We start from the raw sequence: 24394 nt of genomic DNA on the forward strand, positions 1-24394 counted from the left end.
ATCTTAACAGTAAACACTTCTTACTGTGATTTTGGATAATTCAAATATTCTCAATCATTCCTGTCCCTATTCTCTCCCTTTATTTTTGCATCTCTTCTGGCATTTTATGTGAAGCAGAATAAAAATTTTTCCTTGTTCTCATACTGGGAAAGGCACTGCACACACACACAAAACCCCAGAGAAATGCACAAACCCATGAATCATTTTCTCCATCCACCTTCATCAGTTTAACACAGCAGCAAAAGCTGTGACTGGCGTCAAGTGAAGATGCTTTTCCTGACAGTGATGGGCTTGAAGCAGACAGCGGTGTTTCCACTGACCTACTATCAGTGTTGCCTTCATTAACATGTGCGAAAGGACTTGTTGTTGAAGGCAGTTTTCTCTGAAATCTGCTGCCTTAGTTCAGGGAGACAAATGTGGTCCCCACCAAGTAAAGCCTTAGAGCTCTAACTTCATACCTGCGTGATTTTTTCCCCCATCAGAGAGCAAGATAGGTAAATACACTCCTTCAATCCCCAGTAATAATTGCATCGATGCAATTAGACTAAAGATGTCAGACTCCTCAGAAGTCATCTCATTTTGTTAGCAACAGGAATGTGACCAGGGACATATCTGATTACTTCAGTTTATAAACTACAAGTCATAATGTTAGCTAGCACACAGACTTTATGTCAATTCTACAGTTGACTTCTGCTGATTAATCCATCCCTTGTCATGCTACCAATGGGTAACTTCCTATTAAAATGAGTTTATTTTCGAATGTGAAATCTGATTAACATTTTAATCCAAACTCAACATATTTTGACACACATATTTGAACCATGCAACTACAATCAACTACATCATGCAAGATAGAAAGTTGATTAGAGTATCTTTATAGTCCTATGAAGAAAGTAAAGTACAGTTCAGAAAAGTTATATCTTTACATTAACCAACAAAAGTTCAGCACTTGTACTTCACTGTCTTAGATCACTACAGGGTTTAGGGGTGATCTCTGTAGAAACAGATTATAAAAATGTCTTCTGCAATTGTGATTTTGTCCTTCACTGTTCAAGTAACATCATGTGTAATCCAGTCACAAAATCTTATTATTGGCAACATGTATACAAACCACTGCAAATTAAAAAAAAAAAAAATTGTACCCAGTCAGGCCTGACAAATTTTAAGACACTTCTAATCTAATAATTTCATTTTTACTAGTAAGTAACATTATTATTTTCTACTTCTATTCCTCTGTCAATGAGTGGAAAGAGTACATTCATACTTACAAACACACACAACATGATAAACCAGGATAAATGGCATTTGAAAAACTGTTACAAAAGGACTTGCCTGAAGTCATTTCATTCAATACAAATTAATTGAACTCTAAAAAACAAAAGCTAACTGTAAAGAAAAAACATCATACAATAGTACATTACAGAGAACATTAAGGTGAACTTCATGTGCCTCTGAATAGCACTACAATACTTTGGAAAATAAGTATTCTAATTGGTCTGTTCTTTGGTGAAAACAGAGCTCTATTTCATAGTTATATCATGTGAGGCTGCAGTTAACACGCGTACTCTACAACAAAGAGGAGTTGGACAATCTAAAGGAAATCAGCTACTGTTGCCTTTATTCTCAGCACTGGGAATGGAGAAATCATAGGCAAAACAGCTGAAGCTAAATATTCTCTTTATTTTAAATTGCCCAGTGTGATAGAATGTCTAAGACTGCTTCTTCCTGAAACACACAGCTCTTTGTTCTTCTTTTACAAAGTGAAAGTGTTTGCTATGTATGTACAGTAGCTTATGCTGGTGGTGACTCTTCAAAGTCAACTTCTTGGGCACTTGTTGGCATCAAAGTACCATTTTAAAATGTAGAGTAACATTAAATGCAGTTCATAACTACTACTGTTCAGCAGAGGTCATGTCAAGTCTTTGGTTTTGGTGTAGTACTTAAAAATTAGGGCCAAACTCCTCCTACAATATACTCCCTTTCCAAGCCCTTATTTGTTTATATTAATATTTATAAAATAACCTTCCATAAAATACTCCTTTAAAAAAGAGCCAGTTGATTACCAATAACGTCAATGCCACCAATGATTTGGGTACTAAAATAATTTCATATTTTCCAAATACATACAGACATTTTATAAACTAGTTTATTTCATCAAAATCAACAATTGATATAAAGAGTTTATAAGAAATGTTCCTATAAGTGGTGCTATTTACCAAAAGAGTGTTTTCTTTCTCATAGGCAATTCTTTCGCTGTCTATGATCAAGTTTTGAATTATTTATGATCAAGCTTTGAATTACAACCCCTTCTTTCTCTTTTACAAATGACTTCCTCTTAATGTGAAAGCAGTTCTGAGCACCCACAGTTAAAGGGATGGGTCTGTTGGGTCTGTCCATCTGGTGTTGATATGGCTTCATTCTTGTAAGAGATTATTGCAGTCTGCCCTGAGGTCGTGCAGTCCACTACAACAAGAAGTGAGTGTAGCCTTCGGCCCCAGTCACTATAACATCCATCCAGATTCGCATGGCCTCTGGCGACGGGGCTACCATGTAGTAGATTCTGTCATGAGTCTTGACACTGAAGGTAAGTAAAGGGTTAGGACTCTAGAGGAAAATAAAGAAAGGAAAAGAATGTAAAGCAAATACACTGCAATTACAGCATGAAATGTAACACAGAGATACGTGAGGGCTTCTTCCTCTTTAAAAGTTTCAATTTATAGCAATCTATGTAGCCATTACTTTGCTCTAATATAACCTACAGTCGTGCCCTCAACACCTTTCTCAAGACTGACCATCTTTCTGGCCTTATTGCACAAGAACTCTCACAGTGAGCTCACCAGTCAAGTTAGCAGATACTTTGTCAAGTTCTAGCAGGGGTACCCAGCCGATAGTGACTGCTCCAAAAGTAGCTCAATAAATGCTACTCTCTGTCTTACTAAATAAGTAATACTTATTACTTATTACTAAATAAATAATGAATGCTACTCTCTGTCTTACTGAGATGTTTCCTTGAAGCTTCCGCATGAGCATGTACTAACTCCTTTCACCCAACTTTTTTTGGCCATGCGCCATGTGGGCTCTTAGTTCCCCAACCAGGAATCAAACCGGCTTGTCCTGCAGTAGAAGCACGGAGTTTTAACCACTGGACCTCTGGGAAAGTCTCACCCCAACTTATGCATTCAAATCGTGGGAATCTGAAATTTCAATGCTTACCTTATTAGCATTCTTGAGGTGATCATAATATACTTCTTCAATGGCTTGAAAGTATATTACTCCTTTTAATTTAGCTTCATGCTTGTCTGCAATGGCAGATGAGTGTTAAAATAAATACTTTATCAGCACTGATGAACAGAAAAAATCATAACTTCATTATAACTATCATCATTAAAATATTTATCTACCATTTAAACCACGGCAATATTGTAAAGGAATTAGTTTCCAATTAAAATAAATGAATTAATTTAAAAAATTTAGCTAGCATTTAAATTGTCTAAGGTTAATACAGACAACGTAGGTTAGCCCCATCCTATCCTGAAAAAGAGAAAAAAAAAGGTTGGAATTAGCAGCCCTGCATGAAAGGGACTAAGTGACTTTGCTCAAGGCTTTTCACTAAATTAGCAGTCAAAATATGATATAGAATATTGACTGTCAGTCTAGCACACAAAGTGTAAACACCATTAACATCAATAAACATTATTTTCCTACATTCTCAAGACAGTGGTTGTATACTTTGGCCACTTGATGCAAAGAACTGACTCACCAGAAAAGACCCTGATGCTGGGAAAGATTGAAGGCGGGAGGAGAAGGGGATGATGGAGGATGAGATGGTTGGATGGCATCACCGACTCAAAGGACATGAGTTTGAGTGAGCTCTAGTTGGTGACGGGCAGGGAAGCCGGAGTGCTGCAGTCCATAGGGTCGCAAAGAGTCGGACATGACTGAGCAAGTGAACTGGAACTGTTGTAAACATTTGTAATAAGTGTGCTTTTTATTTATAATTTAAAATAATATCCTACTTATGTTTCTTCCCCAATTTCTTGTCTACTCTGCTTGTTTTTTTAATCCTGTTCCCAACAGAGCTTCATGTCAACAATTTAATGTCCTTTCAATGCAACGCTTTTCAAACTGCTTCCAAAGATTTCATCATATTTGCCATAAAAACCAAACCAAACATTAAAGAAAACAAAACCAACAACGAAACCACCAACCAAACAGCATCACCTGTAATGACTAACAAGAACAGTAAGTTCGAGATATTTTGTAATTTCATCTCTGCAGGGTTGATAACACATGCAAGTACATTTTTTAAAAATCTCAAAATCATGGATGAGGAAGCAGAGAAGGAGGCTCTTATCATACACTGTTGGAGGAAATGCAAAAAAGAAAGCCTCTTTTGGAAGTCAATTTGGTAAAACATACACAATGGAAAGTGCCAAAATTCTCTTACTCAGCAATTTTGCTTCTAAAACTGCATCCTAAAAGAGCTACTAAGCACACGCATATGTATTTGTGTTCATTAGGACCTGTGTGCTGAGTGCTAAGTTGCTTCAGTTGTGTCCGACTCTGTGTGACCCTATGGACTGTAGCCCACCAGGCACCTCTGTCCATGGGATTCTCCAAGCAAGAACACCGAGTGGGCGGCTGTGCCCTCCTCCAGGCGATCTTCCCAACCCAGGTATCAAACCGGCATCTCTCATGTCTCCTGCATTGGCAGGCAGGCTCTTTACCATGAGCGGCACCCACAGTGCTGCAAAAGACTTGCTGGAGCCTTAGTAGGGAACTGACTCAATTCTAGACCAGCCATACAATGGAATCTACACAGCCAATGAAAAGACCAAGGTAAATATGCATGCAAGAGAAAAACCTTGAAACATCATTATGAGAAGAAAGGTATGAACAGGGTAAATAATTTGGTCCTAACTGGATTAAAGAAGAAACAATACCTATATACATTGAACCATATATGAAAAGGCATGGAGAAAATCTGAAAGGATATTTCAAGCTCAACAGTGTTAGAAAAGGCCAGAACTTTTGTCATGGGACAGAGACTTACTTCAATTATTTAGACTTAGTTGCATTTTGAAGTTTTTACTAAAATGAGAGTCCTTCCCACCCCCACCCCCCATAACAACAGTAAAAAGCAAATTTGAAAAATATCAGCCCTGAGAAGTTCAGCAGAAAATAAACCTGTAGAGTTGCATTTAACTCAGCATTTTTTTAAACTTATTTGAGCATGGACCATATTTTTGTGTTTATTTTTGCTCTTCCTAGGGTAACACTTTTAATTAATACCATGTTCAGTGGGTTTCCATCAGTTTCTGTGAAAGAAAAGGTCAGTGTGTCTCTCAAACATTTGGTGGAAAAGATCCTGCAATAATTAATTCACTGGAAAACAATAATACTGTTTTCTGGAAATGGATATAAAATGAAATCTGGAGATAAAAGTAAACCTTGTCAGTGTTTCAAAGCAGGCAGAAAACTCGGGGAAGAAAACTTTTGTTTGTAAGGCACGTCAGAAAGAATGAAAAATTCAAGGCTCTTATAAATCGATGAGATAATTCTAGATTCTGTCTCAATAGCATTATCCTAGCAATTTACAGACATATTTTCTGTGCCTTGGGTTTGCTTAGAGACCCTTCTAAAGTTACTCAGCTAACGTGTGGAGGCCAAGCACAGGGGCCTGCCCCACAGGGAGACCTGAGTTTGGCTCAGGCCCTGCACGCGGGCCATCTCGCTGCCACGCTGGCTCGCTTGCTGACGGGATGTGATCCCGTGGCGCCCGGGGGATCCAGCCCAGCCTGCGCTGCACCTGCAGGACAAGCCTGCGGCTGAGCGACTCCAGCGCTTGGCGGTGTCTGGGAAAGAGTCGGGGTGCGGAGGGCGGGAGCAGGGCAGCCGAGGATGGCTGCAAGCTGAGCCAAATGGGCAGCGCTTTGTTTGTCAGATTAGGTCTCACCAGTCAGTTATACAATCTGCAAATATTAAAAACCTGAATTAAATATGATTTTTGTCTGTTTTTGGTATTAGGGTTCTGAGCAATTGTTCATATTCCAAAAGATTTTGGTATTTAAAAAAAAATTGAAAACTGGTCACTAAGAAGTTTAAATTTGAAAAACACATTTACATGGACCAGAAAGAAGCACTGAACCTCTCACCTGTCAGACCGAAGAAAGAATGAAATAAGGCTCCTAAAAAAAAGGAGCAGAGATGAGCAAAGTTGTTTTATTTGAATTATTTTAAAATTTTGGCTAAGGTTGTCAGTGGAGACTGACAAAATTTCTTTATGCATTTTGCAGACACAGAATTGGCATTTATTACACAGGCATCTCTTCTATTGTATTAACTGAAGACATCGTCTCTGGATTCTTACAGAACCCAAAGTCAGGCCGCTGCTCGCAACCGGAGCCCCACACGAAGAGCCCCGGCGGAGAGGCGCGCACCCCGCCCGCCCTGCGCTCCGGCTTCTGGGGTCCACAGCGGGGCTTCCTTTCCTCCACAGCCTCCTGCTTTCTCACACCTCTTCATAAGCGGACCTGACCACACCCTGCAGAGTAAACGACTGGGCTGTTTCTTCACTTATTACCTTGCTACACTTTGTAACAACTCCCAACAAAGCCCATAAATGCTGGCGTCGCCCCGAGGCGGGTGTCTGCACAACCTCCGGTCTGACTCCGCTCTATTCAGAGCTGAGAGGTGCACGTGTGAGGCTAGCGGACACACTCCACATGAAATCCATGTGCAGATAAGCGGCTTCTTAACAAGTCCACTGGTTGCACAAATATTCCTGTATTCACAGAGGATTCAGTGGGCACGAGTCTCATCATCTATCATTCAGAGAATCCAAAAATATTCCAGTCACCCAGTAAATACTTATTCACTAGTTCACTGAGGAGCTTTTCACTGCTGAAATTACCATGAACCAGAGCTGAATGGCTGTCATCGAAGCTGCCTAATTGTGTGTGACTTAAATAGGCCATATGACCATAAATAAATAAAGAGAAACCTTTTCTGATCTCACGGTTTAAAAGATAATATTTCAGGTTAAAAAATAAATTCCATTTAATATTTATTTGAGTTTGAGTTTATTTCAGAACCAGAACAAACTGACTCACACTTTTTAAAAATGTAATTTTTATTATTTCTAGAGAAAATTCATAAATACTGGGCCATATGACCTGAATACAATACACATCTATCAAGCTAATATTGCCATTAATCTATTACTTATCTTTACTGATTTATTCTGAATTTTATTGCTTTTGTTCTTTAACAGAAAACTCCTGATTTGAATGTCACTCAGATTTTTTTTATGACCCACCTGCATAATAAGAGAAGGTGCGCTTGTTCCGATCAAAAACAAACCAGCGTTTTTTCCAGGTTTTAATTTTTCCACCCATCTTGATGAGGAATCCTCTGCAGGTCTTCTCTGTGATTGACACATGATAACACGTATCGATATTGTGGCCAGCAGTCTCCACGTGGGTCCGCAAATCAAAGTCTTCCTTCCGCACAGGCAGATAGCGGGTCAGAGGTCGAGCCTGGAAACGCATGAGGCCATCTCATCTATAGCTCTTTGTTTGGTTTTAGGTCACAGATGTTTATGAACTGAAAAGCCTAAGTGTTAAAACGTCCATGCAATTATGAGAACTTAAACATTGTCATCTGGAATCTAAAGAGTGGATGGCACTTAAAGACAAACGCTATGGTATGGGGAGGGGGGATGCGAATAAACTCAGGCCCACAGACTCCATTCCTTGCAAAGGCCAGATGAGAAAATGGAAACACGTCATTTACCTTAGTTTTAAAAGAGGTACCCAGCGCTTAAAACAGGGATCTCCCTGCGGTCCAGAGGCTAAGACTCCACACTTGCAACACAGGGCCATGGGTTTGATGCCGGGTCGGGGAACTAAGGTCCCGCATGCCCCTGGCACGGCCGGCAAGACAAGAACATCGGGAGACAAGGCGCGGCGTTCCCTCGGCTGCTGCTTGCGGGTGGGGCCCTCTCCTGTGGCGTTTCCAGGAGTCCTCCCTACCACGGCCTCAAGCAGAGTTCTCCTCGCACAACCTCAGGCGTGCTGGAGCTGACGGGACGTCCTTTAGCAGGTGCAGCCCCCACCTGACACCCCGGCGTGCGCGCTGATTTGCGTACGCTCTCTGAGAGGAACTGAAGGCAGAGGTGTTTGAAAGGCAAAGTTAAAGTAAGCTGAGAATGTGGAACGAGAGCTGCACCCAGTGAGCTGTCCGGACGGGACACTGACGAGGCGGACACTGGGTCTTTCATTTACCGCAGCGGGAGCAGGGGCTCATCCGGAAGTGCCAGTCGCCGCGAGTGATGTTTCTAAGACGGTCTTGTACTTTATGCTGTTAAACTACCCCACCCCGTTGTCCTGGGGAACAGAACCTAGCCACATACTTGGAAAAAAACTAATCATCGAGATTAAACTAGAATCGTGCCTTTGGTTTGGCTTCAGACACCAAATGGTCATGGACGCCCTTGACGCAAGTCGGAGGGTGACAGGTTCGGCATAATGGAACGGAACGAACACGCCTGGCTTGGATCTCCCCTCTGCTTTGCCCGTGACTCCGTGGCACTCTGACTCTAGGCAGGTGCCACAGATGAAGGCGAGCCTCACTGCTGAGCTTCAGACTGCCAGCAACTGGAAGGAACAAGGGAACTGGTACCTCTTATCTTTAAATCTAGTAAGCCTTGGTAAAGCCGACTTGACCTTTAAATTACACGGTACTTAAAATTTTACTTTAGTGTCTCAGGAAGCATACATTATGCAAGCAGTTCTAGTGACGAGAGCAAACTCCAGGATGACTGAGATAGGAACTTAAACAGAGCGGGTGGCTCTCCTGAGTTCAGCAATCCCATGGCCCTGTGTGTGGACTGGCATCACCACGACGCCGTGTGGTTAGGAAAACAATTCAAAATGTAAATTATTAATTAAATCCCACCATTGAAATTAATTGAAAATCAATTCCACCATAAATATTAATTCCACCAGCAAGGAGCTGGGCTGGTTAAAGTATTCTGTGCTGGAGTAACTGCTTCCAAAAGATGACATAATAGAATCTCCTTTTCTCAACTCGGTTTGGGTGTTCTATTTATTTCTAGAAAAGATTCTAGCTGAACTTTCAAAGTTGCTCAAAAAAAATATTCTCCTTTTTAAATATACTCCAACAAATGGGTAGAAGAAAAAGTGCCTTCCCATGAAAATGTCACTTTGTTAACTGTACCCAATGAGTTTTGAAATAGGTGTTTGGAACACGTGTTTTTGGCCCACTAACGCAGCTTTTACAAATGACCACCAGGGGGCAGCCTACCCCAGCCCATCCAGACCGACCGACCCACCTGTGCCCTTTGTTTCTCCCTTATTTTCACTTCCTTTTCAATTAACTTCTGCCTCTGGCTAGTTTCTTCCTGCAGTCGTTTTTCCAGGAGTTCTCGACGTCGCTTTTCTTCTTCCAGAGCGCGTTTCTTGGCTTCCATCTCTCGTTCCTAGGCATCATTATGCAGAAAAAATTTCAGACACACTGGTTATACTTGAATAATTCCAATGCATATATATATATATATATATATATAAATCTCACTAGGCAATCCCTAATTTTATGGGTGAGATTCTCACAGTGTCTAACCAAGAGTAAAACATCCGTAATCGCCGCTCACAGACCTTTCATTCTGTGCAGAAATGCAGCCACTACACATAGTTAACAATGGAATATTAAGTGAAACCCAGCTTGTGACTGTTCAGTCCTTTCCTGCTGATGGCCCCAACTCTCCATTTTTAATATAAAAAGGCTAATTGTGACCCGACACTAGTCACAACTTTTAGCCTTTCTTGGATGGCTGTGGGTCCTTCCAATTCCTGTTGTTGCTCTGGGGCTTCCTGGCCGAAGGTCGCAGAGGAAGCAGCCGGGAAGTCAGAGGAGGAAGGGAGGCACCTTTCAGGCAGGATGCAAAGGCATCTGGGGGATTCCTAAGGACGTGCAGACTTTGGCTTGAAATACAGTCATGACAACGTGGGGGTTTTAATACTATAATAGTGTCCTGACCTGAACTGGCAAGGCAGGGAGAACGTATGAAGACCTGGATTCCTCCTTCCCCTGGCAGGCAAACAAATGGGCCTTTGAGGGGAAAACGTAATACAGGAATTCATTATGCCCACACTATATACATTTTACACTTAAAAAACGGTAGTACAGTAAAGAGTTGCAGAGAACATCTCTCTAACACTCGCTTTTTAGAAAAGAAAACGAGGCCAGTGGGATTTCCCATTGGCCCAGTGGCTAGTACTCTCTGCTTTCACTTTGAGGGCCCGGGTTCAATTCTGGTCAAGGAACTAAGACCCCAAAAGCCATTCATGTGTCGTCTACCAGGTTCTTCTGTCCATGGAATTTTTCAGGCAAGAACACTGAAGTGGGTTGCCATTTCTTTCTCCCAAAAGCCATTTGGTGTGGCCAAAAATTAAAAAGAATAAAAAGAAAATAAGGCCACGAAAGGTAGAGTGACTATTCCAAGGTCCCACTGCTTATTGAGGCCTGAAGACAGTTTTCCAGTGTCAAGTGCAGGGCATCTTGAACCACCACATCACTGACCTCTGGCATAAAGATATTAGGCCTACCCTGGATTCAAGCAGCCTTGTCTTCTCTGCATGAGCCTGCTTCAAAAGTCTCTCCATTTCTTCTATTCGGGCAATATTTGAAGTGCTGGCACTGAAGAAAACACAAAAGCCTTTTAAGAATACTGCTTCTTACTGATGTCTTATCAGATACACACACACACACACACACACACACACACACATCCCAAGATCCAATATGAAATGATATTGCTTACAAGAATCATTGGTCTGATGAGGCAAGTCAATTCAACTCTGACAACTCTAGGTGAAAGTAACTTACTTCAGTTTAGAAGAGAAAATACAGGCAAGGGAAACAACACCACATAAAGTGCTCTACTCATATATAAGGCAAAACCAAATTATACAAAGTGTGTTCTCAATATGTTTCCTCCAAAGTTTAGAAATTCTGGCCTGTGGGAGGCCTTCTCATTAGTTTAATTATTCAGAGATGCCAGACCAACAAAACTATCTCCAGAGTCTACGCAGATGACCCCTAAGTTTGGCAGTCACTTGATTTTGTTTGGGATCATGCGTCACCAGCTACTTTCTGGCAATAACCTTCATGCTTCTGGCCGTTTTCTTTCTTACATGGTGATTTAAGATGGTCAATTAAAAAATGACTTCTCATCGCTTCTCGGCCTTTTGGCTAAGATCAAGTGTGAAAGATGACTTCTCTTACGGGTGCAACAGAAGGGTTGTGGCCAGTTGTGTGAACAAAGCCCACGCCACCATACCAATGAGAAAACTGCATTCAAGGTTTCAGAGCTTTAAAAGCAACGTCTCATGCAAGTATACTTGCGTAGTCACTTAAATATGTTTTCTTTTTTAAAGAAATATTTTTATTTATTTATTTGGCTGCACTGCGTCTTAGTTGTGGCATGTGGGATCTAGTTCCCTGACCAGGGATTGAACCCTGGCCCCCTGCATTGGGAACAGTCTTAGCCACTGAACTACCAGGGAAGTCCCAAATATGTTTTCTTTTCTAGACCCTCTTGGGTACAGAGAGGTTTTTGTGCCTGTATCCTCCATAGCATAGAGCCTGGCACACAGTAGGGGTTCATGTTTGAAACACAGATTCATATAAAATTAATTCACGTAAAAATGAATAAGATTAAAAAAATGAATAAGATAACTGTTAGCATAACCTTCTTAAACCATACTATTGATCAACTCAAACCTTGGGTGTTTCAAACACAGTGCTAAGAGTTCTTTTGAAGAGAAGTGACCACAGTAATTAAGGACACACAGTTTACCTTAAAATCAGCACTGTGCACACATGTTTATTTCAGCTTTATTCACAAAGGCCAACACTTGGAAGCAACCAAGATATGCTACAGTAAGCAAATGAATAAATAAACCGTAGTACATCCAATGTACGGAGTAGTATTCAGTACTAAAAAGAAATGAGCCATCAAGTCATGAGAAGACACGGAGCAACTGTACATGCAAACTACTAAGTGAAAGAAGCCAATCTGAAGGGCCAAATATTTTATTCCTCCAACTATATGACATTCTGGGGGAGAAAAGCTATGGAGACAGTAAAAAGATTAGCAGTTACCAGCAATGTGAAGTGGGGAGGGTAGGAAGGGAGACAAGGATGAACAGAAAGGGCATAGAAGATTTTTAGGGCAATGAAAATACTGTTTGACACAACAGTGATGGATCACGATACATATTTGTCCAAATCCAAGAGTGAATCCATATGATTCGTCATTGCGGACTTTGGGTAAGAGCGCTGTGTCAGCCTAGGTGCGTTAATTGTAACGAACGCGCCACTCCGGTGGGGGCTCTTGATAAAGGGGTAGGGTGCATATGCGGCGGGAGTCGGGATACGAAAATCTATGCACCTTCCTTTCAATTTTGCTGTGACTCTGAAACTGCTTTAAAAAATTAAAGCTAAAAAAGAAAAAAAATCAGTACTGCCAGCCCCATTACAAAACGTATCCATCAAGGAGGAGGACAGCTTTAGTAATGGTGGATCCTCAGAAGCTTAACAATTAGGCTGACTTGGCAGAGTGAACGTGGGCCAATTTTCAGCCAGGTGTTTTCTCATGAGAAACACAGGAATAAGGCGTATTTCCCGTCATACTGCCGTGGGCTGATGGAGGGAGGCACAAAGGGACACGCTCCGTTCTCTTCAACCAGCAAGAAGGAAGAAAGAACTCTCTGGGGACTCCCCTGGCGGTCCAGTGGTTACGACTCCGTGCTTCCGATGCAGAGGGCATGGGTGTGATACCTGCTCACGGAACTAAAACCCCATATGCCAACAGCGCAGCCCAACTGAATTTGCTGAAAACATCTCATAGAAAATGCATATTAACATTTACGACATCACATCTTCATAACTCTCAGGCACCTAAAGTCACTCGTTTAAAAAATTACAATTTCAAAGTTACTTAAAAAAAATTCTTTTTAAGATTTTGGCTGTGCTGGGTCTTTGCTGCTGCACACGGGGTGACACGCCTGCGGCACGGGGGCCTCCGTTCCTCAAGCAGGGCTGAACCTGCGCCCCGCCCCAGCCTCTGGACCACTGGGGACGTCCCTACTTTGGTTATTTTGTTAAAAGTAATGAATTTTTATCCATGGACACTACTTGTTCTCTATAGCTACATTTTTGCTATTGTTGATTTTAAGATGCCATTGATATGTGAAGCACTTTATTTAGCAAAACATATGCTACTCTATGATACTGCTACTCTCTCTGATACTTTGCGGGGAGGGGCAGAACTGTACCTGCAGTGAGAAGCAAATGCAGGGGCGGCAGGGATTTAGGGTGAAGTCTAGACTTGTCAGTAGCAGAGCATGGAACAAATGAAATGTAATTTGGCTAGCACCTTGCATGCCAAGGGAGAGCCTGCAGTCGCTGAAGACACACTTTTAATGTATTATCTGGAGCACAAGACACTCATTGGTTTCTCCAAATGGGAGTCATGCTTCCTCCCATTGCTTCAACTTCTGACCTGCTTCAGAAGGCAGCCACATTTCTGATCTCATATATGGTTACTGTATGATAACCAAATAATATGAAATCACTTGGCCATTTATGAAAAAAAGATGACTAGTTTTGCTTACTTTCTCTACTTCAGTTCAGTCCAGTCGCTCAGTCGTGTCAGACTCTTTGTGACCCCATGAACCGCAGCACGCCAGGCCTCCCTGTCCATCACCAACTCCCGTAGTTTACCCAAACTCATGTCCATTGAGTCGGTGATGCCATCCAGCCATCTCATCCTCTGTCGCCCCCTTCTCCTCCTGCCCCCAATCCCTCCCAGCATCAGGGTCTTTTCCAGTGAGTCAGTTCTTCACATCAGGTGGCCAAAGTATTAGAGTTTCAGCTTCAGCATCAGTCCTTCCTTGAATATTCAGGGTTGATTTCCTTTAGGATTGACTAGTTTGATCTCCTTGCTGTCCAAGGGACTCTCAAGAGTCTTCTTCAGCACCACAGTTTGAAAGCGTCAATTCTTTGATGATCAGCCTTCTTCCAACTCTCACATCCATACATGACTACTGGAAAAACCATAGCTTTGACTATATGGACCTTTGTCAGCAAAGTGATATCTCTGCTCTTTAATAGACTGTCTAGCTTTCTCATAGCTATTCTTCCAAGGAGCAAGCATCTTGGCAAATCTGATTGAAAGGCTCCCTTTTAGGTAACTTTCTGTACTCACTGCTGTGCTGCTGTTCACCACCTTCAAATACAAGAGATGGGGTTTGAGGAGAGAATCATTTGAAAGGATGTACACTTATTTTTAGTTTTTGGAGGGGATAAAGGGATAGAGAGCAGAAAATGGAGCAGAAAAAGCCACCAATATAGGAAAACATATAGAGTGTATTTATTTGTTAAAGATGGCTCAAAAACAGAAAGGATGAAAAAGGCCATGCTATCAGGGGTTCACCCAGAGGAACCCTGTTATAAAATACTCACAATTATTTGGGTAGATAGTGTGATGTTTTCAAAATAACAACTTTGAAAAGTGCATAGTGTCTCAGGAACCCAGAAAGCCCCTCTGAGATCGCTTTACTAGGAAATGAAATGACCGCACCATCAACTTTGTTCCTCCCACCATTGTTACACAATAGCTGCCAAGTTGCTGACTTTGGTGTCCCATTATTCAAAAGTAACGCATGTAATGGGTCAGTTTACTGGCATTTATGAATAATCACTCAGTGTTCTAGGCTTTTGGGCCCGGGAACGTCAGCTCCTGGCACCCCGGCATGGCTCTCGGACACCCTGGTGGGAGCAGCCAGTGCCTTACGGGAACACCCAGAGCAAGAGACGGATGCTTTGGGGCCTAGTCATTCCACACACTCAGGTGTCTTTCATTTTTTAAAAAGTGAGATACTGCATTTTCCAATATTAAATGAAGTGAAATACTAACCCCTCTGATATTAAATAATAATGGCAGCAAAAAATTATCTTTAGTCGTTACATAGTCCTCTCCTTAAATTTAAATTAAATATCTCATGTGACAAGGAGAAATACCTATAATTCTCATGGTTGCTTTAGTGTTTTTCCCCAAGAATTCCTTTCCTTCTCTGGTAGGATGTATGCAGTAATATCAATATTTCACCTATTATAATGCCAGAATTAAAATACACTGTATTCTATATACCAAAAAATGTAGCATCTATGCTTTTTAAATATATATATATATCCGTTTATTTATTTGGCTACTCCGGGTCTTAGTCATGGCACATGGAAGCTCTAGTTGTGGCGTGTGGGATGGATGTAGTTCCCTGGTCAGGGACAGAGCCCGGGCCTCCCGCACTGGGCACGCAGAGCCTTAGCCACTGGTCCACCAGGGAAGTCCTTTTCTTCTTTTCCTCCACTCCCCAAATTTCCTGGCTGTAATATCTGGTTAGATTTGGGTCTCTCAAAATCCTTTCCATTTATGAGACACTAACCCAAAGCTAAGCACACCTTGCCGACATTTCTTTCTCTCTGTCTCTGTCACTCCTTTTTGGCGGGGCAAGGGGAGAAGCAAATGATTGAAAACTTTGTAAAGAAATTCTATATACATGATGATAATTTACCACAAAAAATATTTAAAAATCCATCATCCTCTTGCACTCAAGGAACAATTCACCGTTCAGCAGATTAGAGATCAGGACCTAGAGAGATCTGTGACCCACTTCAAGCAGCAGGGCTAGCTGTCAGGCAAGGCCCAGAGAGCTCCTGTCCTGAGCCTGTGACCTCGCCGCAACAGAGGAAAATCTGACGGCCATCATGCAATTAGTCGTTTTCACTTCAGACACACAGTTGCTCAAAGGACATTACTAAACACTGGGTGTTCCTTGGGTTGAAATCATAATGGTTCTCGGCCAATCGAAACAGAACAAAAAAAGAAAAGAATCAAAATTGAAAGTATGTCCACTATATCCCAAGGTGTTTATTCAGCCAAGACTAACTGAATGCCTACTATGTGCCAAGGTTTCTGCTGAATGTGGAAACCAAAAGATAATTAGACATCCTCCTTGACATTTAGGAATGTGCCAATTAATTACTGAAGAAAAAATTTTATACTGCAATGTGATCAGTGATACAATAGAAAAAAGTATCAACTTCCATGGAAACATGAAAGAAAAACATGCTCAAAGGAGAAATTTTCATGAGTTTCCAAGTTAAGTCTGAGCTTAAATGGTGGGGAGACTTTCTTCAGGCTAGAGTGGGAGGGGCAGGGGACGGTAAAGACATCTTGCAACGCTAGACACTCTCAAGGCTCAGTGTGCACAGGTTGAGGGGATGCACAAATGGAAGGAAGAACTGACTCTAGGCAGTGGCGTGCTGGTAAATCAGCTCTCTGGAGTAAAACAAAACCCTGATCATGTGGCGTGAACACTCCCACTGTGGCCGATCCCAGACCATCAACACGACATCACTGACCACAGAGCTGGGAGGAGGTGTGCACCTTCGGCTCTGGCAACTGGTTTGAGTCGCTTCAGCTCCTGTTACCTGTAGAGCACTCTGTAAGGATCTGTGGAGTGAATGAGCATATAAATAAAAGAAACAACAGATGACATGATTCCAGGGCCAGACCCAATATGGTCAAAGGCACAGAAATCTGAGAATTCATCGCCCTCTCAATGAATGAGAAGCTCTGGGAGGTGTAGCAGGACAGCATGAATGCAGAGTTGGGCTGGATCTAGAATGCCAGGCTCTGAGGTCTGACTTTAAAGGTTACAAGGCATCATCAGAAGCTCTTGAAGGAGCACTATAATTAGATTTATATTTTAGATGCACCTTTGGCCACAATCCTGTAAGTCCACTTTTGCTTGCTTCGAAGTACGAACACAAATGTGAATGGTTAAATCTTTACAAGCAGTCCTAATGAAGTTTGGAGTCAACCAACAGAGGCAAATCCATCTTGAAGCACAGTATACGTGTGAAGTCAGGTGTAAAGAAATAAAGGAGAAAATGGATTAGATGGTGTGTGACTGGCTCAAGTCACTCTGGATACAAAGAAAGTACTTTCAAAGACCACCAGCACACTCAACCCTCTTTTGTATTGCAGCTCTTTTTGTTTCAGAAATTTGGGCTTCTACATATACATTGCCTCAGATTGACGGCTTTACTTTTTGAAACGAGCAAGTGCTTTTCCAAGCCAGACACCTTCCCCAGGAGTACATCTTACCTAGAGATATTGTCAGGTGAGCAGGCAGAGATGCTGGTCTCCATGCTGTCAGAGCTGTCTAGGCTCAGAGTATCAAAGGCCTGGTCCTTGTAGCTGTGATCTGGGTAGTGGAAACTGTTCAAGTAGACATTCGATTCAGATGCTGTGCGGTTGTAAAATTCAGAAGACTTCTGCCTTTGTCCTTCACTCATCTGTTGGTGATTATATCCTAAGGAGAGAGCCATAAATATGTTCGTATGTCTCATTTTTTCAGTCTTAGATCTTCTAAGACTCTCAAACCAGCAACCCAAAACATCTGCCTATGAAGTTGGGGCCTTGGTCTAATTTGTTTTGAAGCCGAGAAGATCAAAGAAACAGCATCATGCTCAGGGCAAGCATGAGTTTCAAAGAAGTGGTCTTGTGAGTGATTTTTTTTTGTCAGCAGATCACTTGACACTTTCCTATGCCATTTCTCCATCTCAGCACGGCAGAGAATAATACATGAGCTCACATAGAAACCCACACACAAAACAAAACAGAAACATAATTCAAGACTCGAATCCTCTAACAATAGCTGGGCTTAAGCAAAGCAAGAGGACTTCTTTTTTTTTTAATGGGTGCGACTCTTTTACTAATTGTATAATTCATTTATACAGAGAAATCATTTGACTTCTTATGACAAGCGACACGAGGCTCTTAGGGCGTTCACTTCTTCAGAGGTATTCCAGTTTCAAAGGTACTTGATCTGGTCATAAAACAGCAAGTAGATCATCTAGGTGTAGGATCTGAGAAACCTGTATCACTAACATTTCTACTTTGCTTAATGTTCCAACTGCACGTTTTTCTCATTTTTTTTTTTTTCAAATCCCCCTGTCTGCCAATTACTTATTTAAAACACTCAGAATCAACAATCCTTCCAATAGTTGTGATCAGCCTAATTAGTGTATGTTTAGCTGTCTTCCTTCTTCTGCCTTAACCGCCAGCCTTCAGCTAGTTGGTGATGACCGCATGAAAGTAGGGATCATATCCACAGGAGCAAAAGTGCCTCTAGTGAAGCGGCTCTCCTCACCCTGGTGCCCGCGTGGCTGGCACGCCAGACCACAGGCTTTACTTTGTGCCATTCTACGGCTTTCTTCTGGTAGCTGATTTTGGGTATCACAAATCGAATTATCTTTTGTTTTAATTCTCTGTTTACCATGTACTCAGGAATCAGGAGGCATAGTGATAAACGAATCCCTCGATTGATTAAAATATGTTCTTTAGCCAATACAATAGTTCACAATCACTTTCTCCCAGATCAAATGTACTACCAGGCCTGCTAGGACTATATATTTGGACCATCTGGATTTTCCCTGTTTTCTTGTACCCTACCTACCTTTCTATGAGGTTTTTAATTAGTAATGAAATGACCAAAAAAACAGGCCAGAAGGCAAAAGAAGGCAAGTGATTCCAAACTGCTTCCTCAGCTGTTGATTAAACATTTTCATTTAAAAACAGATGCCACATCTGTGATGCTTCAACAAAATATTATAGACCAAAACTAAATCTGTAAAATGATTTGAGTTCCATGAGGGGTTTCCATGCCACTAGTTTAGAGCAGTTTAGATACTGAAGTTAAAATAAGTTAGTTCAGGTTAAGGCATTTCTGGGAAAATAAGTTTCCTTAATGTAAGATGTAATCATAAATTATAAAAACACACACATATGTAAAAACTATATATCACTTTGATAAGGAAAGATGCAAAACACAAAAGCAGACCATGAGGCTTTAGAGAGAACAGCATCAATTGTAATGATTAATGCATAAAGCATTACAAAAGCCGGCGCATTCATAAGCGTGGAGCTTGTGCCTTTCTTTTTTCAATCTTAAACATGGCAAAATAATTCATTATTCAAATATTTACCTTTGATACTTGAACTTTTGGAATTACTAACTGCTCCTTTTAAATTGTTTCCAATTATTCATTATGGAAAAGGGAGGGACAAAAAATACCAGAGATTATTTGAAAAGGTCACACACATATCTTTCTTTACACTTTCAGAAAAGGCTTGTTGGCAAAGAGAACTTTATGCTGGCACCAATCACATGGAAGATATTTCCTTGTTTTAGTATGAAAACCAAATCCCTAAAGGACAACCTTGTCATTTAAAACAGAAGGATTGTCTCCTTGATGATGACGTGGCACAACCTCCCTTGCCTTCAGTTTCTTCACAGTGAGGAAAAGCTAGTTCCTGTAACGCAATTATGTAAGCATGCCCTGCTCCTCAGATAGTCCAGGATTTTTTCCGCAAATGCATCACAGAATAAGAGCATGAACTTACCACCTGCAGGGGAGGGAGACGGGAAACTAGAACGACTCCCAGGTTTCCGAGTGTGGGCACGCGCAGCTGCTGTTAGTCTGCGCTGCTCGGACCGCAGCTGTGATTTCCCCAGGTCGCCTCACTGTGTCTTATCTTATTTTATTTCTTTGCTCTGTGTCTCAGAGAGCCTCCCATCATCCTGGTGACAGGATAACACCCTGCGTTTTCAACTTAAATGAAAGAGGCTGCTGCCAGCAAGTAGCTTCCATGGCAGGATTTTAGTTTCCTGTGGATCCCATATGAGTGGGAACATCCACCTTAAGCATCCCCTCCTTCCCCCACCACCAGCAACACCTTACTGATCACAACAAACTCACCTGTCACCTGGCTTAGCCTCCTCCTTCCTGAGCAATTCCAAAAAAACAAGTGATCCCTGAAATTACAAATAAGGGTGTGGACCTCTCCTCTGCGCCCCTGGAACTGCACCAGCGTGATTCCCAGGAGCTGGTTTTGGGATCCAGGCTCTGGCCCGGCTGTTTAAAGGTACAGATACTTTCGACAGAAGGATACGATTGGGGCTCAGGAGACGGACGAGGGTTAGGCCCAAGGATGGCTGCTGGTGTGGTGAAGTAGCCCCAGAAGAGGTGTGAGCCGGATTAAGCCTCCACTCAAGTGTCGGTGACCAGGGAGCAGGCCATGTACGTCCTATTCAGCACCGAGGCCCATTTGTCAGTAATCAGATGTCACAAAATAAAAGGGCACTGAGTGAATTAATAAATTTCAAATATACTGTGACTAAATAAGGAAGTGGAATGCATCTGCTGTTTCAGGTGCAGCAAAGTCAGTGGACTGGGGGACATGAGACTTTCCGAAATCCCTGAGATTGCTTGGTTTTTGTTTTTCTTTTTAAATTATGTGGCAAGAATAATATTCAGCAGTGGGACAACATCTAAAGAGTAAAATGGGCCTTGTAAATACTCTAAATCCTTCTTGACTGGACAGGAATGGCTATTTGAATTGGGTCCTTTACAAAGTTTATAAAGTAAGACCTGGTAACACCTGAGGCTGGTCACTAAGCATAGCACATACGTGGAACCCAAATCAACTCAACATCCTTCACTGTCCCAGAAGAGCCAGTAGGTTGGATGTGCAAGGCCCGTTTATTATTATCATTTTTAAAGTACCAATCCCTATGAATTCTGGCTAATTGCACCTGAAAAGTCCTTTGTGAGTTAACCACTGTGGGATATATAATCTTGCTAATGTTTTCTAAATGTATCTTATATACCTTAAAATGGTTATCTGGGCCTTAATACAGAAAATGCAATGACCTAAATTTGTAACTTGGGTTTAAGAGGATAAAATTAATCAGTATTTCTAACAATTTCTCACCTGCTGAGAAATTCATTCTTCCTAACCATAGTCCACAGCCGGAAGATGAAGGTGCGGGACAAGTCAGGAATGAGAAAAATGATAGAGAAAGGGAAAAAGATACAAGATCAAAAAGGGTGACAAGGGGACAAGAAAAACACACCCTTCCAACATGCAGTCATTGACAGTGTTAGTACCAGTACCAGCTTGACAAGGGGAGATACTCTTATTTTTAGATTAAATTTGAGTTAATAGAGAAGAATTCAAGAAGTCAGCAAAACAAAAACAAGCTTCTGATACATGCATACAGTCAAAAAACAATTTGTTATAGAAAAAAAGAGAGAGAGAAATCGTCACACATGTTCAACCAGAAAACAGGGAGAATAAAAACAAGATTATATCTATAAAACAATTCTTTATTCCAAGAAGATGCTAACAAATAGCTTTTTAAAGTTAAGGTTTGTAATATGTCATTCAACGATTTGAAGCACAGTTCATCCAACTTTATAACAAATCAGTTCTGTAATGCCCTGCATTACTATCACCTAGTCACATAAGAATCATTTGTTCTAGCCAGTCATTTAGACAGTTCTTCATTCTATACTGGGTTCAATCCCTGGGTTTGAAAGATCCCCTGGAGAAGGGAAGGGCTACCCACTCCAGTATTCTGGCCTGGAGAATTCCATGGACTGTATAGATCATGGGGTCGCAAAGAGTCAGACACAGCTGAGCCACTTTCACTTTCACCCTATACTAGGTTTTAAGGCTTAAATGGAATATTAGGAGCCTTCTAAATCCTTCCATCCTCTCACATAGCCTGCTTTATTTACACCTGGCCTTTATAAAGGAGAAACATCATATCTTACACTTAGTCTATACACAGTACAAGCCCACTCTTTGCTTTATCTAGATACTGAGTCTTATGAAGCAATGCTTCCGAATCACTCGTGTTTCCTGCATGATCTGACCTTGCAATAAAAAACCAAGACAAAGAGGGTCATGCAGCTGCTTGTGAATGAACAGCAGCTGCACGCAGCATTGTGTTTTTAGCAAATGTGCAACAATTTCCCTCTATTGTGTAAAAGAAATAATCATTAGACTAAAAATCCACCATTGTACAGTTTTAAATCTGATCATTTCTTAAAGATGACTTGACATGACCTTTTACTACTTGCTGGAAACAAAAGCACCACAAAGGGAGGTTGTCATACCTTTCTTGGACTTTCCTGCATTGGACAGAAGAAAAAGGACAAAGATTTCATTCATTCTAAAGCTTACAAAGGAACGGTTCACAAGTTGTACAAAAGCCAACAACCATTACCACTTTAAGAGTGGAGTTCCTGGGCTCTTTGCTTTAAACTCTGCTCTCAGACTTTTGTTTGCATGAGTCACACTGTCAGGCCTATCACAAGAGTGCTTATTGAAGGAAGGCTTATACTTACACCATCGTCCTTGATGGATCCATTATGAACAAGCAGCAAAAAAACAGGTCATTTAAGTTAATAGTGTAAGTCACGAAAATGATAAAGTCTATTTTATTTGAGTTCATGAAAAATGTGCAAGGTCCATTTCAAAGTTATGGACTTTTTACTTGGCGTTTGCTATTTTAATGGTGCCAACAACTAACAGTGGAACAATTCTAAATGAAATTATGATTCATCCTTCCTGGTCCTTGTGGGCCACCTGTATGGGTTTAGTAGAAAATGCTGCCAACTTTTACGACCGCAGCTCTAAAAACTGCAGTCCCTACCCGCTCCTCCTCTGGGTGGGGGAGTCAAAGGTGGCAGGCTGGCCTCATAAGATATATCACATCCTCTTACATCAGCACACACATGATGCTTCTCTACTTCTTTGGGAGCTGTCTCATCATCACGACATGAAACTCTTTAGGAGGAACACCACCCAGAGCCGCAGCAGGGAAGGACTGAGGCTGCGGGCCTCTGGGATGCACAGAAGACCTACCAGGGAAGAACAGGAGCACAGAAGAGGTCAACGACAACAGATTTGGCAGATGGTACCTAATGCGACCTAAGGTAACTGGCTCAGTGTGTTCTCCATGAACCTAACATAGGGCGTCCCATTATTTGAGGGGAACACAGATGAGAAAAATAGAGACCAGTTTCACCACATTCTCACAAGAATCCTCTTAAATGATATTGTTTACAGCCCTTCGTTTTTGCAAATCTATTTGGTGCACAGGTCTAGTGTTTCTTACTCTCTATTTTAAGGAAAAAAATGTCAACATAAAGTATGTGTTGTGGCCAATCTGAACTTTGATGTCTTCAGCCAGTGGGAAAAATATTCAAAAAAAAGTCTATAAATATCACAGAAAAATGTTTCAACAGAAAATAGACTAAGACCCACAAGTGAACAATAATAAATGAGAGCCAAATATACTCATTTATGTTTAATTATTTATAAACTATGGGATATTTTTAGTTTATTAGAAATTATGATAAAAAAGAAGTCAAATGCATTTTATTAAAATAAATAAAACTTCTCATATATTATAAACCACTTTTATGAATACCATAACTTCTATTAACTCTTAAATCACACTGGTAATGATATGAAATCCTCTTTCAAGGATACATATATATGTATGTACGTCTCACTTAGCCACACACACATACACATTATGTATACATGCATATATATACACCAGTATATAAGCATATTTTTGATGGCAATAGTGACTATTCTCTGGTGACATTAGCAAAGATGCCAAGCAGTCAGAATTGCATCCTTGCCACCTTAGAGGGAACAGCTTCAAAATGAACACGTTGAGAGGAAAGATGCCCATCATCCTGTCAGCATCCCACTCACATCCTGGGCACACCTCCAACACTGCATTTACATTTGATTGAAATTATCAGTTATGTTTCTGTCTTCCTCATGAGACTAGGTACTTCAAGCACAAGGATCATGTCATTTATTTGCATTTTTGCCACCTAGCACCATACCTGCTCAAAAGTCAAGGCCCCATTTTAGCACAATAAATCTAATCTTCTTCACAAGAAGCTCACCTCTGGAATTGCCTTAGAGTATTTTCTTCTAGCCGTACACAGACTGCTTGAGAATCCCATTAGAAATGCAATGTATTATTTCAAAGAACTAGAACATGCTGAGAATCCAACTCTACCTGAAACCTAACAACTGCATAGAAGTTCAGCCCACACGAGAAGGCCTGAGGAAAGTCTGCTGGGCCGCTGGTCCTCTGTGTTAGCTCAGTGAATCTTTAGCTCAACGAGTCGTTCCTCCAGTGGGAGAGTGGCTCAGCCACAAACCAGGGGAGTGACTTAGCCAAGTGCCCTGGTAATCTGTCAGGATGTCAGGCGTCTTTTTTTTCTTTCTTTCAATCAGATAAGAAGGTTAGTAATTCTCTAGGGGCCTTTCTGAATGGAGAATTCCATTCAGTGCAATTATAAAAAGTGTCATGGGTATATACCAGCCACGTGTGCATATAGGAAACTTATCTCAATACAA

General features: G+C 41.3%; 1 protein-coding gene across 9 annotated transcripts in view; it reads right to left on the reverse strand.

Annotated features, from left to right (window-relative positions):
* Positions 1-748: 748 nt before the first annotated feature.
* The window catches only part of PHLDB2 (pleckstrin homology like domain family B member 2), a 234285-nt gene continuing 210639 nt past the window's right edge, over positions 749-24394 (reverse strand). For all 9 annotated transcript variants that reach the window (XM_065913484.1, XM_065913483.1, XM_065913486.1 and 6 more), the window contains 6 exons: positions 17258-17465; positions 10629-10719; positions 9356-9502; positions 7319-7538; positions 3214-3299; positions 749-2604 (listed from right to left, as the gene is read on the reverse strand). In XM_065913484.1, coding sequence (XP_065769556.1) covers positions 2464-2604; positions 3214-3299; positions 7319-7538; positions 9356-9502; positions 10629-10719; positions 17258-17465 — 893 coding nt within the window. In that variant the 3' untranslated portion in view covers positions 749-2463. The remainder of the gene's footprint in view (positions 2605-3213; positions 3300-7318; positions 7539-9355; positions 9503-10628; positions 10720-17257; positions 17466-24394) is intronic.

This window comes from Muntiacus reevesi, chromosome 21 (assembly GCF_963930625.1).
Source record: "Muntiacus reevesi chromosome 21, mMunRee1.1, whole genome shotgun sequence".
Classification (NCBI taxonomy): Eukaryota; Metazoa; Chordata; class Mammalia; order Artiodactyla; family Cervidae; genus Muntiacus; species Muntiacus reevesi.